Source organism: Phocoena phocoena, chromosome 5 (assembly GCF_963924675.1).
Source record: "Phocoena phocoena chromosome 5, mPhoPho1.1, whole genome shotgun sequence".
Taxonomy (NCBI): Eukaryota; Metazoa; Chordata; class Mammalia; order Artiodactyla; family Phocoenidae; genus Phocoena; species Phocoena phocoena.
This window is the reverse complement of record NC_089223.1, coordinates 72,468,035-72,493,759: the sequence shown is the minus strand read 5'-3', so window position 1 is coordinate 72,493,759 and position 25,725 is coordinate 72,468,035. Positions and strand designations below refer to the sequence as shown.

The 25,725-nt window shown below is 39.9% G+C and overlaps 1 protein-coding gene across 1 annotated transcript in view; it reads right to left on the bottom strand.

The window, feature by feature from the left end:
* The window catches only part of ATP8A1 (ATPase phospholipid transporting 8A1), a 236,293-nt gene that overhangs the window by 179,627 nt on the left and 30,941 nt on the right, over positions 1 to 25,725 (bottom strand). The window contains exons 2-5 of the mRNA XM_065877682.1: positions 20,136 to 20,250; positions 18,520 to 18,619; positions 17,431 to 17,529; positions 10,384 to 10,429 (exon numbers count right to left, since the gene is read on the bottom strand). Coding sequence (XP_065733754.1) covers positions 10,384 to 10,429; positions 17,431 to 17,529; positions 18,520 to 18,619; positions 20,136 to 20,250 — 360 coding nt within the window. The remainder of the gene's footprint in view (positions 1 to 10,383; positions 10,430 to 17,430; positions 17,530 to 18,519; positions 18,620 to 20,135; positions 20,251 to 25,725) is intronic.

Below are 25,725 nucleotides of genomic sequence, written 5' to 3'. Positions count from 1 at the left end.
TCATGAAAGAGGGCAATGGGGATTGACTGCTTATACGTCTGGGGTTTCTTGTGGGGGTGATGAAAGGATTCTAGAATCAGATAGTTGTGTTGGGTGCATAACGCTGTGAATATCCTAAAAAACACTGAACTGTATACTTGAAAATAATGAGTTTTATGGTTTGTGAATTATAACTCCCAAAAAAAAAAACCAGCTACATAAAATGATGCCAATGAACTATTTAAACATTTGTTTAAAATAGCCTTCTCAGTTTCATAAGTTCCTGAAATGTTTCCAATGTGAGCAGCTGGAAATGGTTACACAACCACTAGATACACTAATGTTCCTGTGTGTTTGGGACATGAATGTCCTCCGATGTCAGCTCTGGGCCACCCCTTCCAGCTCTGTAATCCAAACTGGCCCTCCTTGAAATGTTGCCACTTGGAAGAGACTGGTCAGTTCACATCTGAAAATAGCCCTGAACCACTCTACTGGGTTCCCCTTACAGGATGGAAGTGTCACAGCAGGCTTCCCAAACTCAGCTGACCAGACTATACCAGGGAGTCTGCTCCACCAGGGAGGTTGGAAGCCTGGCCACTTTCACTGAAACCTGGAAAACCATCTGAATCTGCTTCACTTGTCCGTCCTCCCCACCTGCTCATCCCCCTCACTAGGATGGTTTCTCCATGCATATTCGAACCTACCTACGTCCCTCCCCTACCTGACCCTTCTGCACCACCCTCCCTCTGTAAACTAGCCTGTCCTCCTACCATCTCTTAGGGGATGCCTGCCTCCACCCAAACAGTACATCCTCCTACTCTCTTCTCCCCTATGCTCCATCCAAAGGTTTCCTCCATTCATCCCTGAAGACACATACTGGAAACTACGGCTTACTGCAAAAACTGATATGTCTAAGAAACTTTTAAATACATTTTCAGCCAACAATGTTTTCTAACAAACTGCAGAATCAATGTATTATTGGCCAAGTCAACTGGAGTTATATAAAGGAAGAGCTGAGATTCTTTCCTCCTCTCATGCCACTTTCTCAAGGTAAGGAATGCTGATGCATCCTCACATACTTTTCTCTAGACAAGCACGCACATATGCATGTTTGTTCTCTTTCTTTTTAAAAATTTATTTCTCTGCAACTTGGTTTTCCACTTAACATGTGCTTTCAGGACAAAGCACAGAGACAACCCATTTTTTGAGAAATAATCCCTTGTATGGATGTATCCATTACAAATGGGTCAGATAACTGAATAGACTCACAAGACTCCACAGGGTGTATTCAAGAAAAGTTTTAATCAAGCTAGAGGATATGGTACACCGGGAAAATGAAAGCCCAGGCAAGCATCAGGGGCCTGAGAAACTCCTAGGCACAGCCCTCCAGGGTCCCTTCTCATTCACCTCGGACATGGATTTTGAACCTCCATGATATGTATGATAAATCTTAATTTCAGGAAAGCCTGGGAAAATGTTTCCAGGGGATCTTTTATACCTCCCAGTCAATTAGACAAGCCAGATTATGTTACAAATTAAACCAGGTAAGCCATCAATCTATATACATCCTTAAACTAAGCAGAGGAAATTTTGGGTGCTTCAGGGGGGTTTCAAACCCTGCAGAGAGCATTAATTCAACAGCTAGTCCATCTCGTCCTTCTTTTTTTTTTTTTTTGCGGCACACAGGCCTCTCACTGCCGTGGCCTCTCCCGTTGCGGAGCACAGGCTCTGGATGCGCAGGCTCAGCGGCCATGGCTCACGGGCCCAGCCGCTCCGCGAATGTGGGGTCTTCCAAGACCGGGGCACGAACCCGTGTCCCCTGCATCGGCAGGCGGACTCTCAACCACTGCGCCACCAGGGAAGCCCTCGTCCTTCTCTTGGCCAAGGTTCAGCATCACAGTTCCAGGTGTCTCTGGGATCAGCACAGAGGTATTCCAGTCCAGCTGGAATATCATAATGTATTCAACTATCCTCCTCTCAGTGGAAATTGGGACTTCTACCTTTTTCTACCACCTCAAATAACACTGAAATATATTTATGTAATTGTACTCTATAGGAGAGGAGTCCCAAAGGAGCATTGCTGGCTGTAGGGTATTTGTGTTTGTACTTTTATCAGATACAACCAGATTACTTCCATATGGCAATCTACACTGTCATTAGCAATATATAAAGTTCCACTGACTATAAACTTAGACAAGCACAAACTGTTATCAGTCGCTTGAATTTTGTCAATCTGATGGGTACTTGGTACTTATTCTGAAAGCTACAGTGGCCTAGATTAATCCAAGTGTAAATTACCTTTATGTCCTACACTGAATTAGAATTCTAACTAAGAGTAACATACTTTTGGATGTAGTACAGAACCTTGCCACTCAACAGGTGGTCCAGAGACCTGCAGCATCAGCATCACCTGGAAGCTTCTTAGAACTGAGGATGTTTCTATCCCTTCTACCTTCCACCCCCAATTTCGTTTGTTTTTGATCTACAAAACCGTAACACAGAAATAAAAGCTAGAAGTGCATAGCTTCTTCAAACTTGAGGCTAGACCCATCTTAGGATATAGAGAACAATACAGAATTCTGGTGAAGTTAAAAATCAGCTCACGACATATAAAAGGTTTCTGGGGACTTCCCCCTTGGTGCAGTGGTTAAGAATCCGTCTGCCATTGCAGGGGACACGGGTTCGATCCCTGGTCCGGGAAGATCCCACATGCTGCAGAACAACTAAGCCTGTGAGCCACAACGACTGAGCCTGCGCTCTAGAGCCCAGGAGCCACGACTGAAGCCCACGTGCCACAACTATTGAGGCCCACGTGCCTAGAGCCCGTGCGCCGCAACAAGAGAAGCCACTGCAGTGACAAGCTCATGCACCGCAACGAAGAGTAGCCCCCGCTCGCTGCAACAAGAGAAAGCCTGCGCGCAGCAATGAAGACCCAATGCAAAAAAAAAAAAAAAAGGTTTCTGCACTTGGATAAAAGTCAGTCACAATTCATTGTTGTCTTTACTTCTGAACTGGTTCCTAAATATCCAACCATAGAACAATTAAAATAAACCATATCACATGTATTATGCTGGTGACTGAAATAGAAACCTAGTTATTTTTAATCACTGACCTCCTCTAACCCAGCTCTAACCAGGTTTAGAGGAAACAAGAAATGATGCTGGGTCTTTTGCTGAGCTTTTAGCTTTCTTGGGCCCAAAGTACACTTACTTCACAACTCTAGAGAAGGTGAGCCATGGAGGAGATGATCAGTGATGCCGGGTGAAGGGAACTGAGAACAAGCTAGGAAAGAATTATGTCAATGGCTTGTCTTATGATGCTTTAACAGCTCTTCCTTTTAAATGCAAATCTCCTCCACCTCTCAGCAGTTCTCCAAACACACCTGCTATAATTTCCACACTGGCTAATTAGTATGCATGGGAGAGCTCATAGTTTAAACAAATACCTCAAATGTCATCTGTTCTTACTGAGCAGGATGCTACTTAACAGCTTTTGGGTAATAGATTTTCTGTTGAAATAAAAACATTCTGTTAGAGTCCCTTGGGAATTCCCTAATCAAAGGCTCTGGAGAAACTGTCAGTCTCTCAGGACTCAATCAAATGTCACACACGTACAGGTGCTGGCTGAGGGTCTCACACTGGCTTCTCTGAGAGAAGCCATCACCACGGCAATCTAACTGGTCTACCATTAAGGACGTTACAAAGAGTCACTGGAGTGTGTGGGGTGTCGTTCCTGGGCAATCAAGTCACTTCTTTTTTTTTTTTTTGTGGTACGCGGGTCTCTCACTGTTGTGGCTTCTCCCGTTGCGGAGCACAGGCTCCGGACGCGCAGGCTCAGCAGCCATGGCTCATGGGTGCAGCCACTCCGCGGCATGTGGGATCTTCCCGGACCGGGGCGCGAACCCGTGTCCCCTGCATCGGCAGGCGGACTCTCAACCACTGCGCCACCAGGGAAGCCCCAAGCCACTTCTTGAAATAGGTTAACAAAAGGCAAATTCTCCAAAAGGATAATGGGCACTACCCTTGTCACAGGACACAGAGAAACCATAGCAAAGGCAGCATGCTGCAATCCCTAAGTGGCAGGAAGCACTGCAGAGGAGCTTTAGTGCATTGAGAAGGCTAAGAGAACCGCTGAGACTACAGTTTTGAACCGGGCAGAGAAGGAAAACCAGTATACCCATATTAAAGCAACAATTCATTCACCACGTAGACCCTTACAAAGACAACGAAGGCAAAAAACCTCTTGTGGCACAAACTGACACTGCACAAAAGTTTCCTTCGTGAACTTGCCTATAAAGGTCAAATTAAGCAACAATCTGCTTGGGATCCTCTGACACAAAAGACAAAGGGAACCTCCTGAGTTCCACTCTCCTCCGTATTCTCTATAGAGATTTTTCAATGAACTGATACCACTTCTTCCAGCTTACTTTAAAACTTTTAACAAGGGTCCTCACTAGCAGCATCAGCATCACTGAGAATTTCTTTAGAATGAAATTCTGGGGTCCCCTGCGAGGCCTACAGAAACTCTAGGGGTGAGTTTCAGCAAGCTGTTTGAGAACCAGTGACTTACCTTAAAAAAATATGGGTGAGATGATGTGATCAGTGCACAAGGGGCAGGAACCTACTTCGCTCAGAATGTTTCCCCCCCCAATGCTGCACAGAGTCATGAATCATTTGCTTTTTCCTTTATGTAACTGAGAAATTCCTTGAAAGAAAAATCTCCTTGCATCGCCTCACCAGTCATTCCAGCCTTTCTTGCAGCTAGGCTTCAGTTCTTCCAGCCCCACATCCGCTCTCCAGTTTAGAACTGGAACTCCAGTTAAGAACTGTGACTTTTTAAATTTTAATTGAAGATGTGATTTACAATATTGCATTGGTTTCAGGTGTACAGCATAGTGATTCAGATTTTTTGCAGATTTTATTCCATTACAGATTATTACAAGATACTGACTATAATTCCCTGTGCTATACGCTAAATTCTTGTTGTTTATCTATTTTATGACTTCTTAAATGCTGGATTTAGTGGGTATCACAGCCTCGGTCCTATTAATTCAGCATTTGGTGTTTGATGGGTTTTCCCCTCCTTTGCCAAGTCCAGTTGGATCTGTCCACTGTGTATTTTCCTTTGCCTTCTCATTGCTGCCACCCTATTCCCCTTCCCTAATTAATCAAGTCAGTCTCCCTTTGTGCCTCACCCCACCCCTCCCCATACAGCTGTCCCATTCCTTGTTAAAAAGTATGACTGGGAACCTAGCCACACCCTTCAGTAATTCTCTCCAAGTTCTTCACCTTGGTTTTCAAAGCCTCCAAATTATGACCCTAACTTGCCTTCCCGTCCCTGTCCCCACTGCTCTCTGCCACGTACCCTGTGCTGTAGCCAAAACGGACTGCATTCAGCCCTCTGTATCCACAGGCTCTGCATCCACCACTCATATGCCATTTTGTATAAAGGAATCAGATTTTGGTAACGGTGGGTGTCCTGGAACCAATTCCCCACGGATACCAAGGGACATCTGTATTTGCTCTTCCCAGAATATACCTCACGCCTTCCCATTTCCTCCTGGATCATCCCTGCACCCACCCCGACAGCTCTGCTTACTCAAAGTCCACTCGTTTTTGTGATCCTCGCATGTGACATCTCCGAATCCCCACCCCTCTCATTTGGTCCTTATTAGTCTTTCTATCTTTCTTGTATCATAGTATCAGTGAGCATGTTATCTTCCCTACCAGATTCTAATTTCCTACAGGGCAAGCATGAAGCCTGGTTTCTTTCTGCATTTTCTGCACTGGGTCTTACACAAGGTAGATGTTCAGCAAGACTTACTGAAGTGAAACAATAAACGTTCTAACTTGGAGTCACACCTGTTTTTCTCCTTTCACTCTATCTGTGGCCCTCAATTTCCTCAGTGGATTTTGTTTCTTGGTGTGCTTTTATTTATGGGACAAATGAAAGATCATCTGCAGTTGTACTTCCCCACAAATAAATACTTCCTCTTCATCCAGAGCTGTTGCTAAAAATATCTAACCAGTTCAGTTCATAAAACTGTATGATTTTAAAATTTTAATTTGAAGATATTAACAATCTTAGAGGTGTCTGAAAACACTCTTTAGCACATATGTGCTCAATCTTCAATTGCTCATGGAATCAATACTTTCTAAGAACTATTTATAGGTAACTGATGTACACGTGGCAGAGTACAGGTCCAGGCTTATGGATGGATCAGATGTGCCAGATGCCTCCAGGGAAACAAAAAGGCTGCACACTGGCTTTTTCAGTAAGCCACGAAAGTGGTGCTATTTTAAGTCCCTTAGCATGAAATGAACTCAACCAGATGGATTCAGCCTTGTTAGTAGGTCATTTCAGGCTTAACAACCTAAAACAAATTCAACCCACACCAACTCAACATCTTTTTCATAAAGGACTTTAAAGGTGAAATAGCTTGCAGTCAGAGATAAGCAACTATGTGCCCTGTAGGGAAGTAGCCTTGTTAGGGGTTATCAGTGGCCACCAACTCAACTCCACTTCTGAAATGGCTGATGTAGCTCTGGGAAAAGACGAATCAGGTGGAGATGAGATCTATTATTTTTAGCTATGTGCCTAGTTAAAAAGAAGTTCATGTTATCTTTTTCTAAATTAAATTAAAACAGAGCAAAACTGCTTTATTAAAGACTTATTCTACTGCTTTATTAAAGACTTATTCTAATCTAATACCTACTAACAAAACAAGGTATGAAACAATCTAATGTCAGGTGACTGATGGGCTGCCAGATGTCACAGGTGTCTCCCAGACATTCTCACCTGCAGAATGTATGTACACCATCCTTCAGGGAATATATCCGAACCTGGGATTTTAAAACAGCAAATCTACTTCATTAAGAGGCATCTTTAATTTAAAATTTTTAGATCCAAAATATCTTTCTTAGTCTGCACCTGAACCCCATCCTTTCCCAGGCCTCCATATTGTGACTTTATGTGAAACTATCATTCCACTTGAAATACTAGCCATAGCAGTTTTCCACAAAAAGTAAAAGCATAAGTTGACAATTTAAAAAGAGAACTAGCTCAATCACAACAAATTCTTATGGGGATTGGCTTCAATATACATATTATAGTGATAATTACAAATGCATAATTAACAAATTTCTGCAGAGCTAAGTTTGGCCAAGAAAACCCAATTTAGGACACAGAGTGAGAGACTGCCTCCTGTGTGTATGTAGACACGTGGAGGGAGGGTATGTCAGATATTGTGAACTCAAATATTGAGGAAGAAATCAGAGAAAATAAGGTAAATTTAGGTGCCGGGAAAACCTGGGGGTCCTGAATATGGCAGTGCTCTGGGCTTTTGGGCAGTGGAAGTGATAAGTGGACACAGTGCTGTGTTCATAGGATGCAGAGCAGAGTAAAATGATGATATGATGACTTCAACAGAGACAGTAAAGAGGAGGCAAGAACTTCTACCATGTTAGTTTTTTTTTGTTTTGTTTTGTTTTATCTTACCAGTGCCTGCGAAACAGTCTGGGACACAGTGTTTTGGAAATACTGCTTTTCATCTTGCTCACACCCTAGATAATGAATTTTCAAGGAGGCTCCTTTCATTTCTAGTCTCTTCCTGCTTCCTATCTATACTGAAGTATCTATACAGAGAGTGGTTCATTCACTCACATAGAGCACCTGCTGAGGATGGGCCCCTGGGCTAGAGCTGTGAGGACACAAAGATGAGGAAGACTTGCCCTCTGCAGAATCCAGAATTTAACCCCTGATCAAGTTCATTAATTGGTGAAAATGAGGCATCAGACAGGCACCAGTCCACTGAAAATGTTGTAAGTGAAATCATGAATTTGTATTTCTGAAGTCACTAGGGAATGACAGAGAAAAAAGTCACTCTTTAGTGCCTCAATGCAAAATAAGGAGAGAAAATATTCATTTTTCTAAGACTATAGAAGGATTAATATTTGAATCTGAGGGAAAGACATCCTCATATATTACATGGTCTTGATAAACATTTAGAAAATGAAATTTAAGTAAAATACTAAAAATATCTGTCATGATTAATTGCCTGTCAAAAATAACAACTCCTTTCCCACTCCTACACCACTTCCTGCCTCAACTCAGGAAAGCAAATTGAATTTCAGTCTGGCCTATGGACAGATGGCTTTCATTTAAAGTATCAGTAATTTGAGTTATCTGACAGCAAATAGTATCCTATTCAAACATTTGTTATCACCTATCAACTGCAAAATCAAAAAGACGACCAAATACCCAAACTAGGCAAAGAAAAAAAAAAGGACGATTCGATTCTCTTAGAAAACAATCAAGTAGCAAACTAAAGACCATAATTTCTTGAACGTGGGCTTTCCAACTATTCTGACTTAAAATGATTTTTATATGTAAGCCTTAATATTTTATTTTTGACATGAGTTTTCTATACTATAGAAGACTTTCCTCTCACTTTTTAACCACAGAGCTAATCTTGTTAATCCAGAATGAATTGGTGAACCAAGAATGATAACCAAGAAAGAATCTTTTCTCTGAATAGTGGGCAAAAAGGGAGTATTTTTGGAAGTAGGCAAGTACCTGGAAAATCAGAGAACCCACCCATACAGGGTGTGGTAGCTTAAATCAACACGGCTATGACGGCTACTCTTCAACTGTACAATGTTGACTTCCTGTGCCAAGGCTTGAAAATAAGTAACTGCTAGTCCCTGAGGATAGGAGCCCTCTGCCAGAAGACACATTATGTATTGGAAAAAACAGTTACATATTTTTGGTTCAAAAGCTGTTACTGAACATTCTGAGCAACATGGCAACAAATGCAAAAACTGCACCACTTGCCCAAAATGCCAGTACCTGAAACATTTTTGCTTTTTTTTTTTTCCCCCTTTCAATACCTATGGCTGTCCCTTCCCACCTAAACCCCTAGAGTAGCTTAGTCCTCAAGCTTCTAAGAGCCCCCTATTCCGTGTCACTCTGCTCTCCGACTTTAATCTGCATATTTACCTTATCTCTTTTTGGCTTGTAAACCTTCAACAGCTACTCAGCATACGTAAGAAAAGTTGGAATCTCCTGGCTTGGCATTCAAGGCCCTGTAAAATTTGACCCCGGCCTACCTTTCTGATCATGTCTTTGCTTCCCTTTGCCAGGAATCTCCTTTCCCCATCTGGCACTCTAGTGGTTCCACAAAGCAATCCAACAGCCATCTTCATCTCTGCTCAGGAAAAGCTCTCTTTACCCTTCCTCACTGGCACACAGGCAATGTCTTGCCCAGGTGCCTCTGCTCATCCAAACTTGTCCCGAAATTCAAGATCTAGCTCAAGTTACGCCACAATTCTCTCTCCTGCTTTTGAATTCGTAAAGCATTTGACACAGGAACCAGCGTTTGCCACAAAAATCTAGAGACACTGAGATCACGTAATCCAAATCCTTCATTTTCACACAAGATCATTTTTCACCCTTATAGAGTTCCCATCTTATACTTTTTCATATGCCCCGTAATAAGTACAATCTCAGTAAATATTTATTAGGTGATACTTTAATAAATGTACCTTTTTCAAATGCATCAAAGATCAGCAGATAATCCCTTTGGTAGAAGGTGGTAAGAAGAGAAGCCCTAGGGCATTTTGACAGAGTCCCATAAAAGTCAGAGCCTTTAATTAAAAAATACTGTTTTTAATTACCAGCTAATTTTGGCAGACATGGCTGAGCCTCATCACATCAGGGAACTTCAGAGAGATGAGATTCTCAGACTGGGAAAGCTCACGGATGGGGTAAGATGTCTGTTTTACGTGTTCCTGGGTACTTTTTTTTTTTAATTGAGAGCACAACAGTCTATTTGCTTGTGTTGAAGGTCATTTGGGTTTCAACTCCATCAAAATGAGACCCACAACAAAAGAGCCACATCAACATGCCATGTGCTTTCCAGAAGCTGGCCTGGTTTTAACTGTTTTATTTATTTATGGAGTATATAGCTTCTGCAAGTACAGGATAATTCAAAGTGCTTCCAATATGCCTTTTACTCAAGTAACATCACATCTGATTATTTTCTATAAATCATACCTAGAGTACATCTATAGATCATACACACACACCCAAAGACGTTTTGTAGCACTTAACACTGTCAAAACAACTGCAGATTTTATGGACAGTACTTGTGAGTACATTGCTATGAGGCACTTAAAATGTATTAAAAATGTTACTTTTCAAAACTATCAATATTACCCCTGTAAATCACTCTAATGTGAATTTAAGTGTCATGCTAATAAATGTTACAAAGGAAGAATCTATCCTGGAACAAAAACTTAAGAGATACACAGTGTTCTCAGTTGAATTATATTTAATTGAAGTGATTTGTATATATTACTATGAGTGTATTTGACAGATACGAGAAACAAAATGTATAATTCTTACCTTGGGTCTGTTTCTTGTTCACTGCATTATCAGCTTTATGTCGTTTCTAAAATTTAAAAGTAAAAACAAAAACTGTGAAAAAGTGGATGAGATTAACAAAACAAGATAGCACCTATTACAAAAGAGAGATTTTTTAAAACTTATGTTTCTCAAAGCTTCTGTCCTTTCACACCCATATCAATTTTTTGTGTGTGTGTGGCATGCGGGCCTCTCACCGCTGTGGCCTCTCCCGTCGCAGAGCACAGGCTCCAGACGGGCCGCTCTGCGGCATGTGGGACCCTCCCGGACCAGGGCACGAACCCGCGTCCCCTGCATCGGCAGGTGGACCCTCAACCACTGCGCCACCAGGGAAGCCCCTACCCATATCAATTATATAAGTACGCCCAGGGTGTGGTAATGGGAATAATCAGGGTATGCAGGAATTTTAAAATTGAAAGTGCAATCCATAGCATCTTTATATGCTACTCCTGTTCTGGGAGTACAGGGGTGTGGTCCTCGGAGGGATCTTACATTATTATAGAGGTACGATTAAAATTTTAATGTACTAGAAAAGATGGAGCTGAAAGGCTGATTTAGACTTTTGTTTAAATAACTTACTTAAAAAAGAAGATCGCCCATGAGAATTACCTATAATAACTACCATTTAATAATGGTACTGAAATATTTTCAGTTTCTTAAGAAATTCATTATCTAATTAGCTGAGTACATCCTCTATAATTTAATGACGTGCCGATGTCTGTCAATGACGGGAACCAAATATGTCCACCGTTTGCACAAAGCTGCTTCTCCCCACTGTTCCCCTACAGCCCCCTCTCCCACTACCACAAGTCACTGAGTCTCATTTTCCCTCCTCCCAAAGCAAGAAAAAATTAAACGGTAAACAAATGAGTTAGTCTAAGTCTAGGTGGGTGAGTTTGAAAAGCTACAGAAGCCAAGATTTTATAGCAGTAAGAAAGAGAAAGGGAAGGTCAGAGGAAAGGTGAGAATTTGAGTGGCCAGGGGAGGCTATCTTCTCTACAGTTCAACTAGAGGTTTTCCACAGCTTCTGTCTAAACTTACAGCATCGAGCATAACACATCAGCCTCTGCTGACACTGAAGAAACGTGTTGAGTGCAACTGACTCTGAGCTCAAAGATTCCATCATATAAAGCCCAGGGTCAGGTTTAGCTGTGCATACCTGACCACAAGGTGGGTTGGCATGAGTGTAGTAAAATGAGTTCCTAAGTTCCCCGTTTGAGAAGAAACATGGTTTTTAGAATCACAGGCACAAATGAAAACACTTTTCCAGAGAAAAGCCTGGGCTTGTAGATGAGCACTCCAAGACACAGCAGCACGGACGAACAGTGGCATAACAGCTGGCACTGGGAGCTCAGTTCACCCAAACAATCAGCCACTGAACTGTACAAAATGCAAATAAGGCATTCAGAAAGCCTCTGTGGAAGGCTTGTTGAAAATGATTCCTGCCACACCCATAGGCAGGAACACAGCACAATTCTTTCTCAATAAAACACTCACTAATAAAAATGTAACAACGCAGACTTTTAATAGTCAAATTATTGCTTCTGAAAGTAAGCACACGATTTGCCAGCAAATGTTCTTAAGTAAATTTTTAAAGCTCTGTTAAATTTGTAGCATCAGTGGAGAATATTTTACGATTGATCAAACTCTAAAATACTTACTCTTTCTTTGCTACGAATAAAGATCTTAAGAAAATTAAGAAGTAACCCAAAATAAATTTTGGTCCAAAATAAATTTGGTCCAAGGCAAATTTAGATAGCTGAAGGCAGTGCAAATATTTCCAAAACAATGCACATGTATGACAGACAATGGTTGGACTTCCAACTGAAGGAGACAAATAAAAGCTAATTAATGAAACACTCCACTTAAACTGGAAATTTAATCTTAGTGAAACTTAAGGAGATCCTGAACATTTCTTTCCATCTGCAGAAAATTCTTACATAGGGAGCCTCTCCTTCCTCAACCTTCCCACCACAGAATAAATTAGGTTACTTGTCAAGAAACAATTGTTTTGAATATACATAAGGATCCAACCCAGATAGGTACATTCTAATCTTATCATTACATTGTATCTGAAAGAGATCCTATTTCTTCTAAAACTAATAGTTCAGAAGAAATTAATATAGCTATTCTCTGAGGTCAAACACTTCTACTGTCCTGTAATCAGAGTTCACTTAATATCACTGAGAGCTAGTGAATTATTTAATATTATCAATATTTGATTGACAGCGGTCCAATAAACTCTACTGTATAAACAGTGCCATGAACTTTATGGTTCTTAAGCATGTGGTACTGACCACCCCTTCCTTCTGGAAACCCTTCCCTCCCTAGACATATCTTAAGACATCATTACCCAGGTGTTCTACCTGCACCATGGCCCCTTCTTTAGCTCTCTGAGATGGATTTCCTTAAGGCTTACTCCCTGCCCTCTCCACTTCTCACTCTCCACTCTCTTAGTTCATTCATAACTGTAATTTCAATGATAACTATTATCTTAATATATACCAGCCAAGACTCTCATCTGAGCTCCAGACTATTATATCCAGTTGCCTCCCTGACAGCTCCCTCTGGCAGTCTCAAAGGCATCTTACACTATGTCCAAAAGGCAATCTCTGACTTTAACCCCCAAGACTAGGTACTTGTCTCAGAATGGAACCATATACCATCCACTTGCACAAACCAGCAACTTGAGAGTCGTAAGTACCTTCTTTCCCTTTCACTCCCATCCAGTGTATTTCTTCATTCAATAAATGTTAACAAAATACTGTGTCAGGCCCTGTTACTACTGCTGATACAGCAATGAACAAGAGACAAAAACTCTTCCTCTCATGGAACTTACATTCTAGTTGTTAGAGATAAAACATTAATAAAATGAGTACGATATACAGCATTTCAGATGGTGATAAGTCTTGTCAATTTTACTCCTAAATATATATTGAATTCATTTTTCCATATTTCTTTATCTTTACAATACCACTTAGTTTAAGACATCTTTATGTTTTCATACCAACTATTACCCAAATCCTCTCTTCTTTCCTTGCAATACATTTTCTATATTTTAGTCAAAAAGATCTTTGAATGATGACCACACAGTTAACATTTATTCAGCACTAATTATATACTAAGCACCACTCTAAGGACTTCAGTGCATCATTTAATTCTCATAATAGCTGGTGTGGTTACCCGAGTAACGTCTGTCCCCTGTACTAGACTGCAAGCTAGATCATAACTACTTTCACTCACTGGCATATTCCCAGGATTTGGTCTCTGAACACTGTAGACTTTAAATAAGTATTTGTTTTATAATGAATAAAGTTTATCAGTGTTTAAGTGAACAAGTGTATAGCAAAGAAGGCATGTTTTTAAAGGTGAATATCATCAATTTAACAAACAACCTTGACTCTTACCATAAGAATTAACATTTGACATTATGCAGCTTTTTTTTAAACTAAGAGTTCTCCAATGATTCTATATTTTCAAGTAAGTGTATATGTAATTTGTTACTTACACACAAAAATAGGAAATCATATTATGTTAAGGTGTCCAAAGCACTGAGAGTTAAAATGCACTGCGTTAGTTAATTCTTAGGTAATTCTTACTGTTTTATTGTAAAATTTTTTTTTAAAAGGTTGTTTAACAGAACATAAAGGAAAGCTTACTAGAATGTAAGCTTTGTTTCATTCACTGATGTATGAGTGGTAGACATTACTGTATTCACCAATATCTAATTCTCCTCTATTGCTATGGACACTGAGATTATAGCTCCCCTTTGTCATGTCACTAGTTCTAATATTGTGCTGTAAGCAGATGTGATATGCACCATTTCTATGTACCTCCATTCTCTCCCTTCCTCTGTTCTGGTGACCACTGACATCCCACACAGCAGAGCCCTGATTCAGCTGTATCCCTGAATGACTACATGAACAATGGTGCCTCCTGCCCTCCCTTCTTCCTGGACAAAAACCTGCAGTGTCTCTGAGTACATGAAAAATCAACTTATGTTTAAGACCCTGACATTTGGGACTTGATTACTGCAGCAAAAGTTTAACACATCCTAAAACATACCCTAATGAATGCTGGGCACCTAAGTACTGCTTCACATATCTTTATTGAATGAATGAAAAATTATATGTACTAATTATAATTACTGATAAAGATACTCTCTGTCCAACTATCTAAACGATTATCTGATTGTTTTCCCTTTTCTAGGGAGTAACATTTCAAACTTTCTATCACCTTACACATTGACATAAACTTATTAAACCATTCTTACAGAACATTTTTAGTCAATCTCTTAACACTGTTTTTCTTTATTGGAAAACTACTTCACATGATATCTTATTACCCACAGTACTATTATTACATCCTTCAGGAACTGCTTGATTAGCTGCTTTCCAATAGTATCCAGTTATTACATATGCCAATAAGAGTTCTGTTAAAAACAAGCAAACTTCTTGGATGCTATTTTATTTACCATGTATTTTCATAGAGAGGGATACTAGAAACCATAGCTAGAGAGTTTATAGTTTTGCTAAGGAAAAGGGAAAAAAAAGGAAAGGCAATTTAGAGCAGTGATTATAAGGCAGGGGCTCTGGAACCAAAGGGCCTTATTTGAATTCTGACAGCCCCAGTTATTAGCTCTGTGACCTTGGGCAAGTTAACTTACCCCTCTATGCCTCCTCTCCCTCATCTTTAAAATGGGGATAATATCAATAATCTTTAAAGTTGTTATAAGATTTAATAAATTAAAAGGACATAGAGCAAGCACATGGAACCCAGAAGCTTAATAAATGTTATTAATATTATCAGTGGTGACTCGCTACAATAATACAGAGGAAGAACACTGGATGGGATGGAATTCTGATTCCACTGATTTCTTGCACAAGTTACACAACCTCTCTAAGCCTCAGCTTTCTTACCTTTAAAATGAGGCTAAAAATCTAACTTGCAAAGTTACTGAATGAATTAAATTTTTAAAAATTTGCAAAAATGACAGCACAATGTCTAGCAAATAAGAGATGTTCAATGAAAATTAGGTTAAACAAAGAAAGAAAGGGGAATATACATAAGGCAAAGAAAGAGACAAAACTGTAGTAAAGACCAAGCCTTAAGGACTGCCAAGTGCAAGTACAATTTAAAGGATGGTAACTCTGTGTGGAGTGATACAGGTGAGAAGAGAGTCCCTTAAATTTTCTGCTAGTGGTCCCCAGCAAGTATGCCATTTCCAGCTAGAGGACTATGATGTTTTACACACACACACACACACACACACACACACACACACACACACACACCCTCTGTTTGTACCCCTAGACACTTGGATGTTTTTGAGGCTGATGATCTAAATGGTCAGTTGACCCATTTCTAATATGCCTAGTGATGTTACAGCTCATGTGTTCTTCATGAGATCCCAATTTGATTCTTTACAAAAATAATATCAATGTTTGTACAACTTTAAATTGGAGCTTTCTAAAGAATGTCTCAGCCTTTCCTGTCTTGCCATCTGACTTGCCTAAGGCTTGACAGATGAGCATTTCAGACAGGCAATGTATTTAAAGGGCACAGAAAAAAAAATATTAGCTTCCTCAACTAAAGTAGTTAAAATAACGGTGAAACAGGAAAAAGGAAAGTCTGACTTTATTTGGGGCAACTTATTTTATAAAGGGGAAACTGATTTCCCCTTTTCTCTTCTACTACGGAATAATAAAAATAGCAAATCTGCTGTTACTTTCTTTTAATAAAACAGAACTACTAAAATAAGATGAAAAGGAATCAAGGGTATTTAATAAGGTGAAAACTGGGGCATATAAATGAAAAAATTAAAAAATACAAAAAACTCTACATTTAGAGAATTTGGAGGTTACCATGTTTAACCTGAAATAATGTTCACATTGAAAATTGAGCATACTTGAAAACAGTGTGCAAATAGTTTTCTCTCCAAGCCAATTACTACATTCAAATTAATCTATTTCATTACAAAGGTACAAACCTAAAGGGTCATGTAATAAGCATTCTGTAATATTAATCCTATAGCAATCAAGAGGAATTACCTCTAGGGATGGGAGCATTTTTTTTTTTTTAAAGGAGGGCAACAGGGGGGAATGCTTATCTGGATCAGGCTTTTGACTGCATTCAGTAAGTCGTGATTGGAGGGTAAATGTATGGTTCTTTTTTTTTTTTGGCAGTACGCGGGCCTCTCACTGTTGTGGCTTCTCCCGTTGCGGAGCACAGGCTCCAGACTCGCAGGCTCAGCGGCCATGGCTCATGGGCCCAGCCGCTCCACGACATGTGGGATCTTCCCGGACCGGGGCACGAACCCGTGTTCCCTGCATCGGCAGGCGGACTCTCAACCACTGCGCCACCAGGGAAGCCCAGGAGCGTATTTTATGTTTAAATTTTTATTGAAGTATAGTTAATTTACAATGTGTTAGTCTCAGGTGTATAGCAAAGTGATTCAGTTATACATATATATCTATTCTTTTTTTTTTATTTAACATCTTTATTGGAGTATAATTGCTTTACAGTGGTGTGTTCTAACACATATATATGGAATATAAGAAAAAAGAAAAAGAAAATGTCATGAAGAACCTAGGGATAAGACAGGAATAAAGACACAGACCTACTAGAGAAGGGACTTGAGGATACGGTGGGGGGAAGGGTAAGCTATGACAAAGTGAGAGAGTGGCATGGACATATATACACTACCAAAAGTAAAATAGATAGCTAGTGGGAAGCAGCCACATAGCACAGGGAAATCAGCTAGGTGGTTTGTGACCACCTAGAGGGGTGGGATAGGGAGGGTGGGAGGGAAGAGATATGGGAACATATGTATACGTATAACTGATTCACTTTGTTATAAAGCAGAAACTAACACGCCATGGAGAGCATATTTTAAAGACTTTTAAGTTGAATGGGGATTTTAAACAGTCTGTGTCAAGAATTAAACAACTTAGGAAGAAACTAATTTTTTAAAATATGTATATAAAAATAACAGAGTTACATTTATTTATGAAAAAAATAAATACTTACAATATCTTCTATTATCTCTTTGACAGCTGCCACAGCTAAAATAAATAAGAGAGGAACCAGTGTTGTGTAGCGACCTGTTGGTGATACATCAGGTATTTGCTATCGGAAAAGAAAAAAAGGATGAGAAATTCAGTAAGAACTAGAAGGTTTATAATAGATTTAAAAACAACAAAGGCTTGGAGCTTCTTAAAATATGCTTCATTGATTTTACCATCTTGGTAGACTAACACTACGTGAGGTAATTTGCTTGTATCTAGTATGTAGCTGGGAGAGAGGGTTAATTAGCTTCACAGCAAGCAGTTGTGTGTAGGACTAACACCTACAAAGGGGGAGTGGTTAACTAAATTACAGCATGTCCATATACTAAAATTTCACACAACCATTAAGGAAGATATTTTAGAAACACAATGAATCACATGGGAAAATATCCACACATTATAATATGGATAAAGCAGATGATAAGATATATATACTCTAAGATCCTCGTTTTTTAAAGTAAGTCAATTAACAATGCTTGGGATGAAAAAAAAAAAATAGACCAGAAGGATAAACACCCAAATTTTAAGACAGTAATTGCCTCTTGGTGGTGGTAGAATAGTAAGAGTTATAAAATTTTTTCCTTTGTTGTGTTTTCTTATTCTTTTTGCATGAACATAGACTACTTTTTAATAAAATGAAACTTTTTTCCTAATTACAAATAACCCAAATATAAAATGAAAGAATTTTTAAATGGTATCTTATATTCTAAGGTTCAGAATTGACAATGTTACTGTTACTAAAATAACTTACTAGTTTAAGAAAAAGTCCCATCCCCCTTTACCACCCAAAATGAACAGTCCCTGCCACATTAAATTTACAGAATGTTTAAAATAAGTCGATAAAAATGAATCAAAAAAAAATGAATCAAAAGGCTTGATAAGGTAGCAGCAGTATTCTAACTCGGCTTGCAGCAGGAGCTGGAAATGCCCACCAAACCAGCTTATCTCTGTGCTTAGATAAGCTTCAGAAGATTGGTCATGGGCTTAAGAAAAACATTTATTAATATCTGAACACATGATTTTGAGCTAAGGTTTTACAACATGACTTTACCTGAAGCAGTGCAATAAAGAGAAAAAATGAATTAGCGGCTCTTCTGAACTGAGAGTAGAGAAATCTTGGAAGGAATGTGATTACGTTATATTTTGCAGTGCTAGAAAACAAAAATGAAAAGCAGCATAAAAGTCAATTACTCCACAATTAGCACCCATGTTTACAAAATTCTATTATCGCCATATAAAAAATTAAATGATGAACAAATGCCCTCTGTTTTAAATCGGGAGAATACTGCAAATGGTCATTAACCTCAAAGAAAAGGAGTGAAAGGAACTGTCTAAATATTAAGAGTTTAATTTTCTGCACAATATCTTTTGCTACCTTTGGCCGATCATCCTGTTATCATTACTAGCAACAGCTTACAAAGAAGAGCACCTTTAGTTAAGATAGTCTATAATATGTTAATAGAAAATAAAATCTTGCAAAAAGAAAAATCAGCAATTTGAGCAAGACCAGAAACATCAAACAGAGGGACTTCCCTGGATAACGTCAGAGAAATGGGGAGTTTTGGGGGGTTCTGTCTGAATTTTCTTCATGGCTCCTCTAGAAACTTGGCTAGGACTCCACACCAAACATCAGATATGTCCACAATCAGGAAGATATCACCATTTAGGTCTCAGAAATATCCAACCTTCCTCTTATTAATGAAATAGAAAGGAGATTAAAGGGACACATGCCACACTCCTTAAGCTCAGAAAAGTTACTGTATAATTTGAAGGTGTAAATATTAATTTTAGATGGTCATTTCACAAATCTAGGAGTTTTGTCACCAGAAAACTACTGGGCTGACGTGTGGCGGGAAGGGGGCTGGTGTTTACTTGGTTCCGGAGGCCACTTAGTGAATAGTGCTTATAACAGCAATAGTTTTACATTATTGTTGGAATGAAAATAGAACAGTGAAGTAATTCTCACACCTTCCATTCCTCGACACCATATGAAATTTTGCAAGTATCAAAAGCCAATATTTAAAGACTATTTAACAAAAAGGAGTTCTAAGTGAAGAACTGCAAAGACTTCTTTTAAAAGGTGAAAACTTGTTAATCAAAAACAACAGTTCATGCGTCTTTTAACAGGTTTAAGACAAAGGCACATACGCACAAACAGTTTTCATTATTCAGATACTGTAACTAGAATTGGTAGCATACATATGGCTGCTTAGCCCTTCTCCTTCCTGCTTCTAGATTCTTTTGTTTGTTTGTTTTTTTGTGGTACGCGGGCCTCTCACTGTTGTGGCCTCTCACTGTTCTGGTCTCTCCCGTTGCGGAGCACAGGCTCTGGACGCGCAGGCTCAGCGGCCATGGCTCACGGGTCCAGCCGCTCCGCGGCATGTGGGATCTTCCCGGACCGGGGCACGAACCCATGTCCCCTGCATCGGCAGGCAGACTCTCAACCAGTGCGCCACCAGGGAAGCCCTCTAGATTCTTATTAACATCTCCTTCTTGGCTAGAAGATGGAGAAACAGCTGATACACACTGCCTCCAGTAAGCTCTTAAATATTAAACTGATTTAACTGAAAGCTCCTTGCAAGCATTTTCATTTTGGTCCGGCAGGGGAGATGTCCTCTCAAGTTCTGCTGTAATAGCTAGTCCCAAGCATTCTTTGGTAGTTCTTACCTGACATGGTTATTGCAGAATTTTGTCAGCTGGGGCTGGTTGATGAATATAGTCCTTACTTCCTCCTGGTCAGCCAGTGAAGTCTTCTCTGAAACATCATCAGTCTTCTCATAACCTTAAAGAGAGAGAGTCTTATTTGATAAGAAATGTTTCATTTTATTATCCAGACCAAAAACACATTTCATAACTATCCTAGAGCCTAAAACCTGTTAAAAGCTATCTACTTCCCTGTTATTGGTGTTGCTTCTATTCTAATAAAAGGAAAAATCCCCACATTTAACGTTTCTACTAAATTTGAAAGGCAGTACTTAACAGTCATGTAAAAGCTGACACATTTCAAAAAGAGTAACATCAAATTTTAATTTGTATCCATCTTTTCCCCAGAAATGTTCAATTTATTTCCTTTCATTACATAAAAATATGTCCAAAAGTAACACAAAATTCTAAAATGGTTTATACTTTTAGATAAGACTAACAAGACAGAGGTAATGACAATACATTCTGAAATTTTAAGCATACACATTTAATGCTTTTCTGGTTTTGCTCTTTCTTTGTGAATAAAAACAGAGAAAAAGATAAACATTAAGGTTTAAATAGGCAACCACCACGATGATCTAACTCACTATGATCATCTTAATCTTTCCAGTAATTAGAATTTATGTTTATGAATGATCTTAAGTTTCTTAAGATCAAGTCACCTCACCATCACTGAAACAATGTAAATAGATACGGGCAATTTCTGCTGGGTAATACCTTGCTGCAATGTTGACAACACTTTAAAAAATACATGCAGCTTCTAGAAGAACAGAAAAAATTTTAAACTGCTTATTTTACTTTCCAGTGAGAATTAAATGAGACTGAATTAAATCAGTCCCTTACCCCTTTCCTCGAGTCACCAACAGTACTTTATCTCAAATACCCATTTTTCTTCTCTTTTCTGCCTAGTCAGTGCCAACTCTTCCCAAAAGACCTGCCAACAGCGGTCTCTTCTGAAGTATTCTCTGGTGCTAAAGTCAGTGCACCTTCACTATGTTCCCACAGGCCTCTGTACCTCCCCTGTCCCTTGAGTCTGTCCCCTACCAGAATGGAACTCCCTGGGGCCATAGCTGGGGTGCTACTTATCTTCCAATACCAGTACTAACAAACAGCAGGTACTCAAGAAATGTTTGCCAAATAAATAAAAACTAAATGACAAAGGACTTGTTATGTGCCCATTTCTTTGAGAGCAAGCAAATGATTCTCCACCCACTGATAAAGAAACTGATGACAGCCATGTGCTGGTAACAAACTGTACAATAAAAGCTTGCCTGTGGGGTTCTGTTACCCTATGAAACCAGAAAATCACAGGAGCTTCCTACAAAGGTGGGGAACATGAGCATAGGGACCCGGAAGGTGAGAAACAGTGTAACTGTGTGCAGGGCAGTGCAAACAGGACAACACTGCTGAAGAATACACAAAAGGCAAGGTAAAGACAGGTGAGATACAGTGCTGAGGAAGCACACAGGCCAGGTTTAAAAGGACCTCCCATGCTTGTGAAGAAGTCTGGATCACATCCTCTCGCTGGTAGTGAGCCAATGAAAGCTTGCCAAGGAGAGAGGCACAGAGTGAGAGCCATATTTTATACTCATCACTTCGGAGGTCACATGGATCCAAACTAGGTATGGTCACACTCATTTTGCAGTCTTAGACAACGTTAGCAGCTTTGCCCATGGTCACATGGTTAATAATTATCTGTCACTACACCATGTTTTAGACGCAACACAAACTTTTCTCCCTACTGTATACAATCAAAATTCCATATAGGGATTGCTAAAGACTGAATGTTTATGTCTCCTCCAAAATCCATGTGTTGAAATCCTAACCCTGGATGTGATGGTATTAGGAGGAGAAATTTTTTCAAGGTGGTTAGGTCATGATGGTGGAATCCTCATAAGAGGGATTAGTGCCCCTTTTAAGAGAGGTCCCAGAGAGATCCCTCCCCCCCTCCCCCCCACCATGTGAGGACACAGCAAGAAGATGGTCCTCTATGAACCAGAAGGCAGGCCCTCACCAGACACCTAATCTGCCAGGGCCTTGATCTTGGACTTCCCAGGCTCCAGAATTGTGAGAAGTAAATTTGTTATTCATAAACCAGCCAGTCTATAGTATTTTATTAAAGCAGCCTGAACAGACTAAGTCATGGATTATCAGAGGCACAGCAATATTAAAATTCTTAGAAATCTTTTATTAGATTTTCCTTGATGACAGCACAAAGACCGTAGTGTACTGTTTACAGTACCTTAACTGGACAAAGTGCCTAAAGAAAACCAGCTCTCCGCTCTGCTTTGAACTGATATCCTCAAGTTGTACTTACTTTACGTAACTGGATGTTCTCAGCTGAGGTGTTAGGTATCACTCCTTACCTGACACATCCATTTATACTGGGGTTTCAAATGCTGCCAGGTAAACTCGGACATCACCTCTCCCCATCACGTATGAATCTGTATTCAAGAACTTCTTGGGGCAAAGGACCCTCCTAGGAAAAAGGGATTGGAATCGCCTCTTTCCTTAAATTTTGGTCTCACATTTATGGGTTAGAGGTGAACACATCCCCTATAAACGATCAATATGCACCAGACAACTCTGTTTTTATTCTTTTTTTTTCTTTCAAAAATGTTCTCTGCAGGAGATTGGTTCAAGGTGGCGGAGTAGAAGGATGTGCTCTCGCTCCCCCTTGCAAGAGCACCAGAATCACAACTAACTGCTGAACAATGATTGACAGGAAGACGCTGGAACTCACCAAAAAAGATACCCCACATCCAAAGACAAAGGAGAAGCCACAATGAGATGGGAGGAGGGGCGCAATCACAATAAAATCAAACCGCATAACTGCTGGGTGGGCGACTCACAAACTGGAGAACACTTAATACCACACAAGTCCACCCACTGGAGTGAAGGTTCTGAGCCCCACATCAGGCTTCCCAACCTGGGGTCCGGCAATGGGAAGAGGAATTCCTAGAGAATCAGACTTTGAAGGCTAGCGGGATTTGATTACAGGACTTCGACAGGACTGGGGGAAACAGAGACTCCACTCTGGGAGGGCACACACAAAGTAGTGTGCGCACGGGGACCCAGGGTAAGGAGCAGTGACCCCACAGGAGACTGATCCAGACCTACCTGCTAGTGTTGGAGGGTCTCCTGCAGAGGCGGGGGGTGGCTGTGTCTCACCTTGGGACAAGGACACTGGCAGCAGAAGTTCTGGGAAGTACTCCTTGGCGTGAGCCCTCCCAGAGTTCGCCATGAGCCCCACCAAAGGGCCCGGGTAGGCTACAGTGTTGGGTCGCCTCAGGCCAAATAACCAACAGGGAGGGAACTCAGCCCCACCCATAAGCAGACAAGCGGATTAAAGTTCTACTGAACTCTGCCGACCAGAGCAACAGCCAGCTCTACCCACCACTAGTCCTTCCCAACAGGAAACCTGCACAAGCCTCTTAGATAGCCTCATCCACCAGAGGGCAGACAGCAGAAGCAAGGAGAACTACACTCCTACAGTCTGTAGAACAAAAACCACATTCACAGAAAGAGACAAAATGAAAAGGCCTCAGAGGGCTATGTACCAGATGAAGGAAAAAGATAAAACCTCAGAAAAACAACTAAATGAAGTGGAGATAGGCAACCTTCCAGAAAAGGAAATCAGAATAACAATAGTGAAGATTATCCAGGACCTCAGAAAAAGAATGGAGGCAAAGATGGAGAAGATGCAAGAAAAGTTTATAAAGACCTAGAAAAACTAAAGAACAAACAAACAGAGATGAACAATACAATAGCTGAAATGAAAAATACACTACAAGGAATCAATAGCAGAATAACAGAGGCAGGAGAACGGATAAGTGACCTGGAAGACAGAATGGTGGAGTTCACTGCTGTGGAACAAAATAAAGAAAAAGAATGAAAAGAAATGAAGACAGCCTAAGAGACCTCTGGGACAACATTAAATGCAACAACATTCACATTATAGGGGTCCCAGAAGGAGAAGAGAGAGAGAAAGGACCAGAGAAAATATTTCAAGAGATTATAGTCGAAAACTTCCCTAACATGGGAAAGGAAATAGCTACCCAAGTCCAGGAAGCGCAGAGAGTACAATATAGGATAAACCCAAGGAGAAACATGCTGAGACACATAGTAATCAAATTGGCAAAAAATAAAGACAAAGAAAAATTATTGAAAGCAACAAGGGAAAAAAGACAAATAACATACAAAGGAACTCCCATAAGGTTAACAGCTGATTTCTCAGCAGAAATTCTACAAGCCAGAAAGGAGTGGCATGACATATTTAAAGTGATGAAAGGGAAGAACCTACAACCAAGATTACTCTACCCGGCAAGGATCTCATTCAGATTCGAAAGAGAAATGAAAAGGTCTACAGACAAGCAAAAGCTAAGAGAATTCAGCACCACCAAACCAGCTCTACAACAAATGCTAAAGGAACTTCTCTAAGTGGGACACACAAGAGAAGTAAAGGACCTACAAAAACAAACCTAAAACAATCAAGAAAATAGTAATAGGAACATACATATCAATAATTACCTTAGACATGAATGGACTAAATGCTCCAACCAAAAGACACAGGCTCGCTGAATGGATAAAAACAAGACCCATATATATGCTGTCTACAAGAGACCCACTTCAGACCTAGGGACACATACAGACTGAAAGTGATGGTATGGAAAAAGATATTCCATGCAAATGGAAATCAAAAGAAAGCCAGAGGAGCAATACTTATATCAGATAAAACAGACTTTAAAATAAAGAATGTTACAAGAGACAAGGAAGGACACTACATAATGATCAAGGGATCAATCCAAGAAGAAGATATAACAATTATAAATATATGTGCACCCAACATAGGAGCACCTCAATACAAAAGGCAATTGCTAACAGCTATAAAAGAGGAAACTGACAGGAACACAATAATAGTGGGGGACTTTAACACCTCACTTACACCAATGGACAGATCATCCAAAACGAAAATACATAAGGAAACAGAAGCTTTAAATGAAACAACAGACCAGATAGATTTAATTGATATTTATAGGACATTCCATCCAAAAACAGTAGATTACACTTTCTTCTCAAGTGTGCATGGAACATTCTCCAGGATTGATCACACCTTGGGTCACAAATCAAGCCTCAGCAAATTTAAATCATATCAAGCATCTTTTCTGACCACAACGCTATGAGATTAGAAATCAGTTACAGGGAAAAAAACCGTAAAAACACAAACACATGGAGGCTAAAGAATACATTACTAAATAACCAAGAGATCACTGAAGAAATCAAAGAGGAAATCAAAAAATAACTAGAGACAAATGATAATGAAAACATGATGATCCAAAACCTAAGGGATGCAGCAAAAGCAGTTCTAAGGGGGAAGTTCATAGCAATACAATCCTACCTCAAGAAACAACATCTCAAATAAACAACCTAATCTTACACCTAAAAGAACTAGAGAAAGAAGAGCAAACAAAACCCAAAGTTAGTAGAAGAAAAGAAATCATAAGGATCAGAGCAGAAATAAGTGAAACAGAAACAAAGAAAACAATAGCAAAGA